The sequence below is a fragment of the Lutjanus erythropterus genome, chromosome 6 (assembly GCF_056507025.1).
Source record: "Lutjanus erythropterus isolate fLutEry1 chromosome 6, fLutEry1.hap2, whole genome shotgun sequence".
In the NCBI taxonomy this organism is placed as follows: Eukaryota; Metazoa; Chordata; class Actinopteri; order Lutjaniformes; family Lutjanidae; genus Lutjanus; species Lutjanus erythropterus.
In genome coordinates, this window is record NC_139322.1 from 42,458,124 (window position 1) to 42,474,647 (window position 16,524).

The 16,524-nt window shown below is 37.5% G+C and overlaps 1 protein-coding gene across 1 annotated transcript; it reads left to right on the plus strand.

The window, feature by feature from the left end:
• Positions 1 to 499: 499 nt before the first annotated feature.
• Positions 500 to 15,608, plus strand: slc2a1a (solute carrier family 2 member 1a). Its single transcript, XM_084721996.1, has 10 exons — positions 500 to 672; positions 4,106 to 4,198; positions 5,489 to 5,649; positions 5,739 to 5,979; positions 10,055 to 10,217; positions 10,482 to 10,669; positions 13,201 to 13,305; positions 13,396 to 13,497; positions 13,585 to 13,788; positions 14,916 to 15,608. Exons 1-10 carry the CDS (start codon positions 655 to 657, stop codon positions 15,120 to 15,122), a joined length of 1,482 nt encoding a protein of 493 aa, XP_084578122.1. The 5' UTR covers positions 500 to 654; the 3' UTR covers positions 15,123 to 15,608.
• Positions 15,609 to 16,524: the final 916 nt, after the last annotated feature.

A 16,524-nucleotide genomic window follows, 5' to 3' on the forward strand; every position in this document is an offset into this window, starting at 1 on the left:
ATGATAAGGTACATCGAAACTGGGAAAGACAGCCCTGACAGTTCTGGAACTGTACTGGAATACGGTTAGTTTTTTTCTCCCTCCTAATTATGTTACTCTGTTACATCCATTATTCTCCAAGCCTGACAGGGCCCACTGAAAAGCAAAGAGCTAATGACAAGAGCTTGAATGGCTTGTTTTTCTTTCTATAACTTGTTTTAAAATGTATTGGGTGAACAGTATATCAGAAAGCTTGAAAATATTTTTGTCCTCTTCTTATGTGTTACTGCATCTTAGGCAGTATTTCTTTTAATTTTTGATCAATATTTGATCCACATCTAACACTGAAGGCAGAATTATTAGTCTGTTAAACCTCTCTGACAATACACGTGTTTGTCTTGATGTGTTCTTCTTCTCAGCCAATCAGTGCAGTGATTTTCCCGCTCCTCTGGAGGCACGCCAGCCCATTAAGATCCACTTAGTGCTGACGTCACTAAGCTGCTTAGTGCAGCAGGTGAATGAAGAAGAAACTGAGAAACATTTGTTTACATTCATGTTGGACTAAATGATTGTACAGCAGGATGACATCTTCTGTTAGGAAGTAGAATCCATCGAGCTGACAGATAGTCATCCATCCGGATCCTTTCAGAGGGTGAAGCCTGGAGTGTATGAGTGATGGAGAGCAGCACCAAGGTAACTGCTTTGTGAGCAACACATGACTCTGCTATGGGTGTCAGCACCTTCTGACAAGATATAGAACAGGACCACACACGGACCCACATGTATACAGAGAGAGAGAGAGAGAATGTTTGTTTGTCTATTTATTCATTTAGTTAGTTATTTAGCTATTTATTTATGTAGTCACATAAGCTTTAGTAATTCATTAGTGACGCTGACATTTTTCACCACAGGCAGCACTGTGTGTGACGTAGGAGAGACACATTTGATATATTATTATTATTATTATTATTATTATTATTATTATTATTATTATTATTATTATTATTATCATTATTATTTAATACTTGGTCAGTTCTAAGCATTCTAAGGTCTATAATGTCTGTATAACAGACTGTTGCTATGGACACAGATTTGATCACAGACACTGGAGGAAAAATAAAATGATTGTTAAACCACTGCAATCATTTCAAAATTAATATTTTGCATCAAATTTTTGGTTCATAATCATGTAATAAACAGGATAATGTAGTGTGTACATGACATTTTACACCACAGGCACTGCTCAGCATGATGTAGGAGACACACATTTGACAGTGTCCCAATTCTACAGCATATTATCATATTATTAGCTCTAATTCTTATTATCACATGGCTTGGTTTAATACTCAATTCTGATTGGTCAATTCTAAACATTGTAAAGTCTGTAATTTCTGTTGCTATGGACACAGTTCTGATCATAGACTCTGGATGAAAAATAAAATTATTGTTAAACCACCCCTCAAATGATTGATTCTTTGGTACATAACCATGTAATAAGCAGGACAATGTACAGTCAGCAGGACACGTTGCAAAATAAAGCCATTAAGTCATAAAAAATTGTATATTTTGTGTCACATAAATGTGTGCCAAATATTTCTTTTTTGTCAGTAACCAGTAATAAGCAGGATAATGTACAGTAAGAATTTCATTTTCACAGAATATGCAGTCTGTTCAATTTTCTTTACATACAAACTTACCCATTATCAAAATGATGGATCTTTCTTCTCATGCCAGAAATGAGAACTTAATGTTAGGAACCAAAGATTCCATGTTGGATTTTCTCTTGATCAGTAGCAGAATTTCATGTTGCTAATAAAGTAAATCTTTTGCTGCAGCAATTCTGTCACTTACTATTTATTTCTACTGTCTATTATATGAAGTAATGATGACTCTGATGTTTATTTTTATGTGCCCAAAAATGCACATCCTTGACCAAAACGAAAAAGAAAAAGAAACTAAATTATAAAAAACAGTGGATTTCATACTGGAAAGCAGGCCCACTGTCGGGGGATACATGGACTCCCCGGTCTAATGCAAACCAAACATTTCCTACTGCTGCCCCTTCACATTAAAAGCATTTAACTGATAAAACAAGACTCAAATTATTCACAGGAAACACAGTATCTTAGTATGTTAAAATTCATGTGCTGTTACCACCAGGAAGGAAAGAACTAACAGGTGTCATGTGCACAGGAACACTGCAGCTGGATAATACAGGGGTGTTTCCAGATTTATTTGACTGAGGTGGCCCAGGTTGGACATATGCACAACAGACTGGACAAATACAATATAAAGCTTTGATACTTTATTGAGTCCTCAAAAAGAAATAGCAGGAAATCATACCTTTTTATTCAGTCTGTGAGACCCTTTCATCAATTCATCCTCTACAGTCAATCATAGAAATTAATTGTATTTTCCTTTATTATTTAAGGAAATAAACCTTGTTTAAAAAACAATGTAAATTTAAGAATATTCATCAAACGGTTGGTTCAAACTGCAGTCCCACCTCTCACTGGACAGATAGCCAATCATACTTCAGGATAACAGAGTGGCACTTATGATGGCCATTTAGATTTCAGAGGGCATGAGTGCCCCTTCCATGCCTCCCCTCCAGAAGTAGCATCAAAACCAGTTAAAGTTGATTAATATTTGCTGCCAAGCAGAACTGCACTACAGATTTAAATCATCCCTCCTCAGTGACCACCTGCCTGTCCTGTCAGATGTCTTGAAGGCATTTTCAGTATCTATGTACTATGTTCAGTGTAAACCCAAATATTTTTTTTATACTTAAAATATACTTTAAAAAGTTATACACTTAAAAAAAATGAGGCAATTGGTTGCCACATTTTTTTGGAGTTGATCAACTTAAAAGTTGGTGTTTATCAGAGTTTAAATATGGTTTCACAAGATTCAACTTTATCTAAAGAAGAAAGAAAGAAAAAATTATAGGTCTGCAAAACTGTTTAGTTAACTGCTAACTCCAAATTTTGAGATTTGAGTTTAATTCAAAACTCTAGTGAAGGCAGCTGCCTTTAAAGTTTTCTCAACCTATTTTTACAGGACAGAACTGATTAATTTTAAGAAGTTCTGAGCTCCACTCAAACATTAATCCCTAATCAACTCAAAGTCTAATCTTTCTGAAATTAACTAGACCTATAGTCTTTAGTTGAGATAATTTACTTGTCTTCTTTAGATAAATTTGTATTTCAGAATTTTTTCACAGTGAGCTTAAGTGGTTTTAAATCAAAATTAAAATTACAAAGAATTATTCGCTTTCACTTCAATGTATTTACTCCATTTTTTTTTTTTTTTTTAATTATGGGGGTTTCTAAACTTAAAATATCAGCTTTATCTAAAAAGGAAAATGAGAATGAAATTATCTAAACTAAGTAAATTGGCTTTAATGTTTTGAGTTGTCTCAAGCTTTTTGATTTTACAATATAGGACATTTTAGCCAGCTTCATAAATGAGACAAAATAAATACATATAGGAAGAATTAACAGACTCTTTTTTACCCTCTCATCAGAAAAACAGTAAACATACTGTAACTGCTTTATAAAAAGATGTCCTGCAGATGTAAATCTTAAATTTGCAGAATTACTTCCAGATTTGTTTGGTGACCCAAATAAAATCTCCTGTGACCCACCTGTGGGTCACGACCCAGTGTTTGGGAATGACTAAGCTTTAGCATTACAAGTGCAGCAGTATCATGACTGATTCAGAGCACTGTGAGCAAATGAGGACACTTTTCACTTTTATAAATCCATCATCATCATTTCCTGTCCGACACATCCGATGCTGTAGTAAACTGCAGGCATCAGCTGATTTGTCCTCGTGGTCCGCTAGTCATCAGTGTTTGAGCTGAGGAACCCTCTTACAGAGCTACAGTCTCACACATACATCCTGATCATTTGATCTGTCTTATCTTTTATTTTTGTCTCTGCTGTCTTCATGCTGATTTAAAGGGATAGTTCACCCAAAAATGAAAATTTAGTCATTATCTACTCACCCTCATGCTGAAAATGCTCTTGTTTTAAGAATTTTAACTTTTATACTTTTATCACATGCATAAGCTGTCTTGTTAAATGCAGACCTTTCTTTATCTGTTTCTCTGTCAAAACAACAGGTGACACCCCAGCTGATGTTGGCTGTTGGGACAGCTGTGATTGGCTCTTTTCAGTTTGGCTACAACACTGGTGTCATCAATGCTCCACAGAACGTGAGTTTTGTTTGAATTTGTTGTGCAAGAGATGATTGAGAATGAGAAAAGGACAATGAAGTCAGTCAAGTCCAACAACAACAACAACAACGACAACGACAACAACAAGTTCAATGAATAAATGCAATTAATATAAAGGATGCTCTCTCTGTTTGTTACTGCACTGTTTGATTGATCCAAAGAATTATCTGCAAATAAAAACAGCTACATGATTGGTTTACCTGAACATGTGGAGGAGTTGGAGGAGTTTCAGCCCTGAGTAGTATCTTCAGACTTCTTTATAAGCAGCATTGAGACGCACCACCCTCCAACAAGAAGGAAGGACAGCTTATATGATATCCTGAGAGGAAAAATACCTGTGAAGCTTAAATGCTGTGAGTGCATGTCAATGAGATAAAGGTGCAGTTTGTTTGAGGCATTAAGGATTAAAGAGCTGAAGATTAACAGAGAAGTTAAGATGTTGTTCTTGTAGGTGGACTACTGCCTCAACTCATGTGACCCCTTTCGTTTACTATGGAAATAATATGTGATGAAAATCAAGTGGGGGCATAGAATAGCATGATGCATAGAGAGGTGGTGTTCCTCTGCCAAATCTGCTATTTTCCTCCATACAAGGACATTTCATGATGAATATCAATGCTCATGTTGCTGTAGTGTATGGCCTCTTGGGCTGACTGCACCAGAGAGAACAAAACAGAAAAAACAGATGACTTAATTGTCGCAGGAAATATCATGATAAAAGGTGGAAAACTGATTTGTCAGCTGATCGGTCAGGAAATGCTTGGCTCCATGTTGATTCAATAGTGTATATTTACAAGTCTGTACTTTTATTTGCATTTTTGTAGCCAGTAAGATGATCTGATCACAAATGGGCCAATAAAAACCAGGACATATGAACGGAAAGCAAAACAAAACGCTGCAGCAACAGCACAGGTTTGGTGTAAAGATTATTATTAAGATTATTATATATTATTATTATTATTATTATTATTATTATTATTAATAGATGAAGTCAGGGCTAACCCTTCTCTGAAGCAGAGCCAGCTAGTTAAGTTCACGTGGCCTGTCACTCTGAACAAATAAAATTAACCTGATGATGGTGCTGGTGGTAAAATCCAGGGATCACTGAAGGCAGTAACATCTGAAATATTTGAATCTGGACTTAAGTGATGGACTGACTGACCCACCAACATTGTAAAGAGCTGTGTCATAACAGAGTAGACAAGCAAATTTGTTCTGTTTTCATTCATCTCAGACATTGAGCCTTCTGTATGTTGTTTTGTGTTTTAGATCATTGAGAGATTCTACAATGAGACATGGACCAGCAGGTTCTCAGAGCCCATCACTCGCGTCACTTTGACAGCTCTGTGGTCTCTCTCTGTGGCCATCTTCTCTGTGGGAGGAATGTTCGGCTCTTTCTCTGTCAGCCTCTTTGTCAACCGTTTCGGCAGGTACGAACTTCTCCTGTGACCACCAAAGTTATCAATCACACCTTCCTTTAAGAATGAGACCATTAATGAATGCTGTATTATCTCTAAAGGAAGAACTCCATGCTCATGGCAAATGTGCTCGCCTTCATTGCTGCTGTGTTCATGGCCTTTTCCAAGCTGGCTGCTTCTTTTGAGATGCTCATCATTGGACGCTTCATAGTGGGACTGTACTCTGGCCTCTCCACTGGCTTCGTGCCTCTTTATGTTGAGGAAATCTCTCCCACATCCCTCCGTGGGGCATTAGGCACGCTGCATCAGCTTGGTGTGGTCATAGGCATCCTTGTGGCACAGGTAAGATCCTTTACTCTCAAATCACGATTGCCCTCTTCATCTCCCACCTCAGTTGCTTTAGAATGAGAAACCTCATCTCCTTCTACCAGTCTGTTCACACTTAATATCAGACTCCATCATAAGAAATGTACACACTGCAGCCACAGAACATTGTGGTTAACATGCTTCACCACCTGACCAGAGAGGAGACCCTCTGACCATCTGGGCAGAAAAAAATCATTAGACCTTGGACAGGCAGGCTGTTATAACAGCTGCATTCCAATAGGGATTGATAAAGACCACATTTATAACTTACTAATGTGGTTAGTATGGGGAGATAGTATGGGGGGATTGGTTAACGTGTAACTTGCATGTTAAATGAAATTCATATGTAACCTTGTGTAAAATTACAATTTTAAAACTTAATTTAAGATTTTTTTGGACAAAAAAAAAATCTGAGAAAACAGCGGTCTGCTTGAGCAAGGCTCTTAAAACCACTTTTTTTCAAATATTGCATCATATGACATATGAAGAGGAAGTGTATGTGCCTGAGTCTGCCTCAGACCAACCTGCAGAAGTAGGTGGTATTGAGTCTAAGCAGTCATCTTTCAGTAATTTATTCTTGTTTAGTTAGTTTTACAGTGCATTTCACTTCCAGTGATCATGCTGAATCATTGTGTATACTATGGGAGCACAAACTCCTGTCTGTCAGGACATCGAGTCCACAGTTTTCCTGACAGGAGCGCTGGATGTCGCTCCTGGGTGCGTTTCATGCAGGTGAAGAGGCGGGACTTCACTGCTGCTTCTGTGACTAAAAGGTGGTCTGACTGCCGTCTGACACTGACCACACAAGCACCTAATAAACAAAAAGTTTATCAGGGAGCTTTTCTTCATGTCTGCCTCTACCCCCCGTCGTCTCCCTCCCTTGTTCAGTCTCCATCCCTCTTAGTCTCCGTCCCTTTGTCTCTCTCTCCCTCACCCTCTCTTTGTTGCTGCTGCAGTGCTGTGTGTGGATTTATACGAGGCCAGGTGATGTGAGATAGGCCTGATAAAACCTAATACTCGAACATATGCTGAATAGAGGATTAGCTGTTGGTTGTCTCACCAAGACACCTGCTTGGTTCTCCACTGAGGTATGCCAGCGGTCTCTAGCAGTAGAGGAATGTCAGAATTTTTAAAAAACAAAATAAATGAATTCAAAATCATATAATACTATCAAAATACCACAACATTTTAAATGAAAATGGCATACATAAAAATACGATCCCTGAAATATAATTTAATGTTGAGTTTTCCAGTATTTCCTGACATTTTTATTTAAATCAGCCTGCTACATAATCATGATCACGTGTGTGAGTGACAGTAAAATGAAGAGAATGAAAATGGAAAAATACTGCACTCAAAGAGAGAGAGAGAGAGAGAGAGAGAGAGAGAGACATCAACACATCAATATCAGCACCTTTTTTAATGAATTGATGATGTGAGTGTGGTTAACATCTGAATGTTAAGATGGATCACTTACTGCAGGAAAAACTGTGTGACCTTTTGATCAAAGTCAAAAAATAAGAGACATGGAATATCATCATCAGTAGTTCCCAGGGAGAATAAAAGAAAAAGAAAAGAAAAAAAACAAACAAAACATATTTATGAGTTTTAAAGAAAGGCAACGGCTAGAAATTTGACTTTAGGTCTCATTCTTGACCACAAACAGCCAACAATCAGAAATGGCAGGCTAGAAGCATTTTTCTTAATACTTTCAATAGAAAACAAGAGCAGCCAAAACTCTGGTATGGTTAAAAAAAAAAGCAGAAGGATATTTCATATATTCTAGCTGTCATATATTCCAAGGTGGAGAATAGCCAAAATCTATAACTAAATAAAAGTTTTTATTTGCAAAAGAAACAGTCAGGTAGAAGTAACATTTTGTCATCAAATCTCCTGATTAAATAATCTGCGATAGTTTTCCCACAGCATTCGCAATTTACATCCCTCAAATTTGATCACAAAATATAAGATGAATATTAGACTCCATTACAGTAAGTACACCAAAAATAACAATCATTTGTATGTCCATAATCTGTTATGTCATAAAGTGTAAAGATATCAGAGAAGTGGCCGAATCAGCCTCCTATCTCTCTGAGAATGTGGTTGAATCATCAGATCAGTAATGTCCACATGAAATAAAAGTAGTTTGTCTTTTTTTGTGCGTGTATATAATTTGGTCTCTGCCGCACTTGGCTGTCGCACTGTTAGCTTGGATATTTACATTATGATGGAGAGCAGGAGGAGTAGTAGTTTTGAAGCATGATATATTGTGTGTATGTATGTTATTAAACTTGCCATAGCTACCCACTGATGTTTTATAATGAATTTATTTTTCATGGCTATTGTGTTTAAATGTGTGGAGTTGATTGTATCTGTGAGGTTTGAGACTCACAGTGGAGGTGCAGGGTTCACACAGCTGCAACACCACCAACCCGCTGGAACATGCAGCAAATGAAAGAACGAGAAACATGTTTAAAACAGAGCTGGAGTGCATTTGGTGTGATCGCAAACAACTTTCAAACAAGGGGAGGCAGATTATGTGGGCTGCCTGAATCATCCAGTGTGTCTTGTCCACTTTTTTGTGTCCTCCTCCAACTCTAACCCTCTACTCAGGAGGGATTTACCCACAATTCCTGCCAGTTTCCCCTGCCTGGGGCACACACACACACACACACACACACACACACACACACACACACACACACACACACACACACACACACACACACACACACACTGGCTCTGTGCTTTTTTGCTTCTAGTTTTATGTCAGACTACTTCTTTTTGTGTAAATTTTGAAGACAGCAGGATACACAGGGTCGTCCACAAGCTGCCACTCTGACATCATTTTTGGTTTTTGATGTCACAACCTCTTCAGCAAAAACTTTGATGTCACTCTGTGAAATATCATTTTTCAGTCTTTCCTTAGTGTTTGCCATGATTGTATTCATGCAGTTACCATAGATGAATCTCTTCACTGACCATTTATAGGCAACTATAGGCATTATATGATATTTGCAAAAGGTGCCCCACATTTTGAGATGATTGTGATTTATAATGGGACACTGGTGTAGAATATGTCTAAAATATGTCTATGCCCTGTCTTAAGTAATTAAGCACTTTGTATTTCATCCATTTGTCTTTTAAGATGAAGCCTGGTCACAGTTTTATAAATGTGGCTCCTGGACACAACTCGACCTGCGTATTTCATAATGCATCAACAGCAAACACCAGGCTGGCAAACATGGTATTTTTTGTTGCAGGTATGAGCTTTAAAACTGATGTTGCAATGCAAAGATGTGCATTAGCACACTGTACAATTAGAATTACAAAAAATAAATGAATTGACCTGGTAAAAACTAAAGTAATTGGAACAGAAAATGTGAAATAAGAATCAGAATGTGAATAAGAATCACAAATACTGTTTATGTTACGGATGCTTCTTGCAAGAATATAAAAATATATTGCATAGTACAATTAGAAGAGAAAAAATATAAAAATAAAACAAAATGTTAAAAAAATATGTACAGTAAACTATCAGATATACACAGAGACAAAATGGCAATGATAGATAATAAAACAAAATATATACAGTAAAGGTATGTGCTTTGTTTTTCCATACATGAATATACTGTTATTATACAGTTATTATTATACATATGTACTGTAATAGAATAGAAGTAGAGATATAGAATAAGAAATAAGAAAAATAAGAATTTTGTACACAATGATGATACAATATATATATTTATATATCAGTGTAAATAGAAATACTGTATGACAGAGTAGACAGATGAGTTATTGCACAAGATGAATTATTACACAGATCAAAATATAAAGGAAATAAGGAATTATTATTATTATGAAAACAATGAACAGAGTAATCACTCACGGTAACAGCTGCTTGTGAAAATCAGAAACTAAATGAACAGTGATGTTACAGAATGTTCCATAGTTTCAGTAGTTTCCTAACACATGTAATGCTCAGTGTAGTGTGCAGTGTTGTATACAGTACAACGTGTGTAAGCAGTGTGTTGTGTTTATTGTGTAGGTCTTTGGGATAGAATCCATTATGGGAAATGCCTCCCTGTGGCCTCTCCTGTTGGGTTTTACTCTGTTGCCGGCTGTGCTGCAGTGTGTCCTGCTGCCCATCTGCCCTGAGAGCCCCCGCTATGTCCTCATCAACTGCAACGAAGAGAGCAAAGCCCACAGCAGTGAGATACACACACTTGAATATGCACATTTTCCACAAATACACACAGTTCACAAAAACATAACTTTTGGCACAAGTGAAATCAATCATTAGATTCACTGTGCTCAAAAAAATACAACTCACAGACACTTCTCTACAAGAGAAGTAGTGAAATGAAGTGGCAGAAAGACTGGGTAGTACCTCATCTTTTCATCACACATGGCATGGCAAACATACCACTCCAGGCTGACCTACTGTAGATGTAACTTGAACTAGTGTCTTCCAGTCTTGGTGAAGCTGCGGGGCACTGATGAAGTAAATGAGGACATGCAGGAGATGAAGGAGGAGAGCCAGCAGATGATGAGGGAGAAGAAGGTGACCATCCCTGAGCTGTTCCGCTCCCCCGCCTACCGCCAGCCTATCTTTGTTGCCATCATGCTCCAACTCTCACAGCAGCTGTCTGGAATCAACGCTGTAAGTCAAAGGACCAAAGAAACACTTGTGTCCTGTTCAGGGTCAGATGGATGAGGTCTGCCACAATATCTAACGAGGATCAAGCTAATGACTGTAGGCTGTCACAAAGAAGTATATATTTGATAGTTTCTGTAGAAGATTTCAATTCTTTTTCTCTGGCAGCAGATTTCACCCAGTGCTACGACTTGCCTTGCCACTGGCCTGTCCCTGCATGCAAAATACAGAAACACCCGTCTGCATATGACAGGGGTCTGCAACCTTTACAATCAAAAGAGCCATTTTTGGCCAGAAAAGGGGGAAAATTTCTGTCTGGAGCTGCAAGTATTAAATTCTCTCTTTTCCCCAAAGGCCTTTTTTTTTGCATCCATAGCTTATGAAGACTCAGGAGGACGAGCCACCGTCAAAATTTAGAGGAAAAGACACCGAACCATAGACGCAGGTTATGATGCATATTTTAGTCGATGAAATATGAACACTTTTTTGAGATTTGGTGTATATGTTACATGTTTATACAGTTGGCTATTGAATCAGTTTACACTGTAAAAAATAGCTGAGATGACTAAAACCTTCATGGCAACATACTGCAATAGATTTTTGAGTTTTGTGCCCAACTCAAACTTTTAGGTTTTGAAATAAACTTTAAAAACTTTTGCTGACCATAATTTGAGATAATTTACTATTCTTCTTTAGGTACACATAGAGTAAAACTTAAAAATGATAGTTACATAAACTCAAAAAATATGTATTTCAAAATTAGGTCACAGTGAACTGTAAACCTGATTTATTATTATTTTGGTGCCTGAAAGTGAAATGATTTGAATTTTAACCATCTGTTAAAGGCAACAAGGTGGAGGACCCAAAATGCAGACAACACAGGAGAACCAGTTCAAAAAAAGGTTTAATGAAGTAAACAAATGAAACAAGGTTTACACAAACACAGGAGGGGAACATCCAGGGTCCAAAGAGACAAAGGAATCCACAAGAGGGTAAAACTCAAAAAACAGTCCAGGGGAAAAATAATACAGTCCAAACACAGGAGGGTAACACAGGAGACGCAGGATGACAGGCATGTGAAACAAACGAACTGACACAATAGACAGAACTAATGAGGTGAAATCAATGATAATAAAAAAGAGTGGGAAAAGAACAAAGACAGGAAGTAAAGACAAGACACATGAGGGAGCATAAGGACCAGAGGGGTGAACTAGCAAGCTATGTTGAGTCTAAAGCCAGGATTTTCAGTGTCACGAAGGTGTCTCTCTTTTAACCTGGCTAGATCACCATGGTAACTTATGCTAAACTCATAACCTGGTCAGGAGCAGGTTATGTTCAGAGTTTCAGATTAAATTGTCTGTAAAAAGTGCCGTTCTTTAACTAATTATTGTCCTAACAAGGTTGTTTATGAGTGATATAGCTTTTAAACTGAGGAAAGACATTAAAAATGAAAAGTTGTTGAGCTGTATGTTCGTAAAATCACCAAATGAATCCATATAATGTAAAAATGTAACAGTGGCACAAACTGTATGCATCGCGCTGTCATGGTAACCTCCGTTTGGTGATGCAGAGTCATTTTTCCCGTTTGCAGATCATATTAACACTTTAAATTGACATGGTATATAATCCACACACTAAAATAATGATGAAACAACTACAGACACTTTGAATACTTTTTACTGTTATCTGTTTTGTCTCTGTGATTTTGCAGCTCAGATCACTGATTAGAAAATTCATCATCATTTATCACAGACAACCTTAAATCAGTTACTCATTTTACGTTGATTTGGTCAAAAACTTCAGTGATGTCCATGTCTCTGTCATCATAGGACAGTGTCAGACTTCATCATATTTAAATCTGCTGTATGGAGTTTTATTGTTTAATGTGCAGTTTTCATGTTAGAATAAATGGCAGCATTAAGACTACATTTAGTCCATCAGTAATTTTCTGACATCATTCTTCTTCTCCTGCTTTATTTGCAGCAACAGTGTTGCTTTTTACCATAATGTATTTTGTATATTTTCCACAGCTCCTAATTATAACAACTTGATGATTTTGACTTAAGTGGCTCGTGATTGCTTCATTTCATGTGGAAGAAGAGTCAAATGACGCAACAAACACCCCTTTTATATGAACGCAGCAGAGTCTGAAGATGAAAGCCTGGATTAACAAAGCAAGTTGATAACCACCATCGTGATACCCGTTATCTCTGATTGAGGTTTTAGGCTTTGTTGATCCAGATCATGCAAAGAAAGCCTGGCTGTGTTGAGCTTGCTTCGTAGTATACCCCTCTGGACTACAAAAATAAAACAGGAAATGACCAACAAAAACCAAAACCATGACACCATCATTCACTTTCACTTGAATGAACTCAAGTTTTGAGTTGGTGTAAAGAAGAAAAGTAAATTATCACAATTTTCCAGCTGAAGAAATACAGTGATACAAAACCAACCAAATATTTTTGATTACAAGCAATATGAAATGAATTCATGAACAATAGCAATATTATTGTGGTGTTTTTCTTTTTCTTTGTCAGGTGTTTTACTACTCGACTGGGATCTTTGAACGAGCAGGAGTGTCCCAGCCTGTCTATGCAACCATTGGTGCAGGAGTGGTCAACACTGCCTTCACTGTGGTTTCTGTAAGTCACAAAAGAACATTTGAAAATTCAAAAGAAGCTCAGGATGTTGGCATCATTTTGTAGTAAGATACTTTCTGTCCTTCACTGCAGTTGTTTGTGGTGGAACGTATGGGCAGGAGACCACTTCATCTCATTGGTTTGATGGGAATGGCAGTTTCAGCAGTGTTTCTAACTGTTGCCATGGCATTGTTGGTAAGTGTTTGAGGTCACCTTCACTTAATCCATTAAACTTTACAAATTAAGTGTCTGAAAGTGTGTGTGGTGTCCCTTGTTCCTCAGGACCAGCTCAGATGGATGTCCTACGTCAGCATTGTGGCCATCTTCAGTTTCGTAGCATTTTTTGAGATTGGTCCCGGCCCCATCCCCTGGTTCATTGTGGCTGAGCTCTTCAGTCAGGGGCCCCGGCCTGCTGCCATTGCAGTTGCTGGTTTCTGCAACTGGTCTGCCAACTTCTTAGTGGGGATGTGTTTCCAGTATGTGGAGGTGAGACCGCTTTAATTGAAAATTATTAGATTTCACAGGAACATATATATATATATATATATATTTATTTATTTTATCTAATTATTATTTACTTTCATTTGATGCCCCTGATTTTAGACATGATGTAATGTTCAGAAAGTACTTGTCAACAGCACACAACACAACTTTCAAGCCCGATCTGTTTCTTTGTCTTTTTGCAATGAACATATGTGCATTAAGTACAATGTACAATTAAAGTGATAAAAAAAGAAATACATGTGTCTGTTAAAACCTGTAACTATCTAGAACACTGCACTTACAATGTGGAATTTAGAAGAATTTAGTGTTTCCAGTAGTTTGACTTAATACGGCTTTGACTAAAAATGATATAAGCATTGTACATCCATTCAGTTTATCTTCTGTCTTTAAATGCCTTTAACCTTCTTACATATTATAACTTGTGTCCATACTGTAACTTGACAGGAAGTCATGTTTTGCCCTCAGAGGTGGAAAAAATACATACATTCTGTACTCAAGTAGAAGTACAGATACAGTCAGTACTGGGTCCATCACAATCAGACATTTTGTTTATAATATAACGTAATGTCAGTGAATGAAAGAAGTGAAAACATGCAGCTATAAAATAACCAACATCAGTGAAATGCACCACTGTGATATAGAGGAGAAATCATAACAGCAAAGCCAAGAATAAAATACAGAACAACAAAATACAGTAAACTAACAGGTGACAGCACAGCTTCACACAGATGAACACTGACAGGTGACAGCACTCCTGTCCTTTTTGTCTTGTTATGCTTACTGATGGATACGTCAAGGAATCATCTTTTCTAGTCTGTCATTGTTTTGTCCATTTCAATTGAAGTCAGTCTTGATGTTGAGAAGGCGGTGTGCAATGATGAAAAATTAAAATATTAATATTTCCCCTTTAAAACTAAAGTAACAAGTCTGTTTTGAAAAGTTAAGGAGTAGAAAGTACAGATATTTGTGTTCAAGTGTAGGGTTAGTTAAAGTTATAAGTAGTCAGAAAAATAAATACTCAAGCAAAGTACAAATACCTGAAAAATCTACTTAAGTACAGTAAGAAAGATTTGTACTTTGTCACTTCCCACCTCTGTTTGTCTCTGCAGCAACTCTGTGGCCCCTACGTCTTCATCATCTTCACCGTCCTCCTGCTCGGCTTCTTTGTCTTCACATACTTCAAGGTTCCAGAGACCAAGGGCCGCACCTTTGACGAGATCGCAGCGGGCTTCCGCCAGTCAGCTGGTCATGGTGCTGACAAGTACTCGGCCCCTGAAGAGTTCAACACCCTCAGGGGGGATGACCCTGACCTTTGAAAGCTGCCATACATGCAAACACTGACATGCAGTAAAGTCACCTGTTACTCTTGGGGTACATGTAACACTACTGTCATGTTCCAACCATCCCATAGGTTAATGTTAGGGTCAGTATTACAGAGGACTTTAGTCTTCACATGGACTGCAATAAAGATGGATGACTTGACTGTGAGCCATGTCAATAGTCAATTATATATTATTTACAGAGACCCATCAAGAGCAAGCAGTAGGCTTTTAAAGTCCAGTAAGTGACAAAGTTGTGTGTGGAGAGGCTGCAGTGTGCTTCAGTAGGAAAAGTAGGGTGAGCTTAGACTATAAATATTTGGAGTTATACTGTATATTATGGGGTCATTTTCTGATTCAAACCAGAAAATTGAACACCCAGTATATATTTTAAACTCTCTGATTCTTTTTTCTTGTTATAAATTTCAATTTTCTATTTTTGAGTTACATAATTGTTTGAGGCTTAAAGGGATGGTTCACCCAAAAATGAAAATTCAGTCATTATCTACTCACCCTCACTTAATGCACCCTCACACAGGAAAACGGTGTTGTGGAATCTTCCAGACAATGGAAGTGAATGGTGACCAGTTTTCAAATGTAAAAAAACAACAGAGTAAAAACATAAAATGCCTCCATACTGCTCATCTGTGTAATCCAAGTCTCCTTAAGTCCCAACATGCCAAGTTGACTTGAAAGATGTAATTTACACCATATTTTTAGCCTGAATCTTCATTGGAGATTCTTACCTTGGAGCCACGTTCATGTGCACGTGTGTGTGGTGTGACAGTGTGCTAACAGCATGTTGGGATTTTAGGAAACTTGTATTACACCAGACGAGCAGTATGGAGGCATTTTAATTTTTTTTTTCCAGTTGTTTTTTCCATTTGAAAACTGGTCACCATTCACTTCCAGTGTTTGTGAGATTGCATGAGAGTGAGTAGATAATGACTGAATTTTCATTTTTGGGTGAACTATCCCTTTAAATTGATAGGAATTTTATCTGCTATCCACAAGGTTAGGGTGAGACAGTACCATAGCATTGGAATAATACAGAGCACCAGTAAACACTGGTGCACCAGTACTGATGAAGGTCAACAGTGATGAAGGTGTTTAACAGCGGATGGAAAGTCTCTGCTGTGTGATTGTATCTTTCTAGTAGAGATGCACAGTGAGTGAACCGACAAAATGATCTGTCTCTGTATCTGTATTCAGATACAGGACCAGAAATAACAGTCAATGTAATTTATCACCATAATACAACACAAATGAGCACAGTGAAATGAGAGTTGTAGGTCCTTCATGTCACACACACAGAATACAGATAATTAATTCAATTCAGAAAAGTAAAGGATTAAAAATAGTTACAAAGCAATATATCCGGTTATTTACATATATGCAT

Coding starts and splice junctions, on each gene's coding strand:
- slc2a1a (XM_084721996.1), top strand. Junction 10,218..10,481: donor AGAGAGCAAAGCCCACAGCA/GTGAGATACACA, acceptor AGTGTCTTCCAG/TCTTGGTGAAGCTGCGGGGC. Junction 10,670..13,200: donor AGCTGTCTGGAATCAACGCT/GTAAGTCAAAGG, acceptor TTTCTTTGTCAG/GTGTTTTACTACTCGACTGG.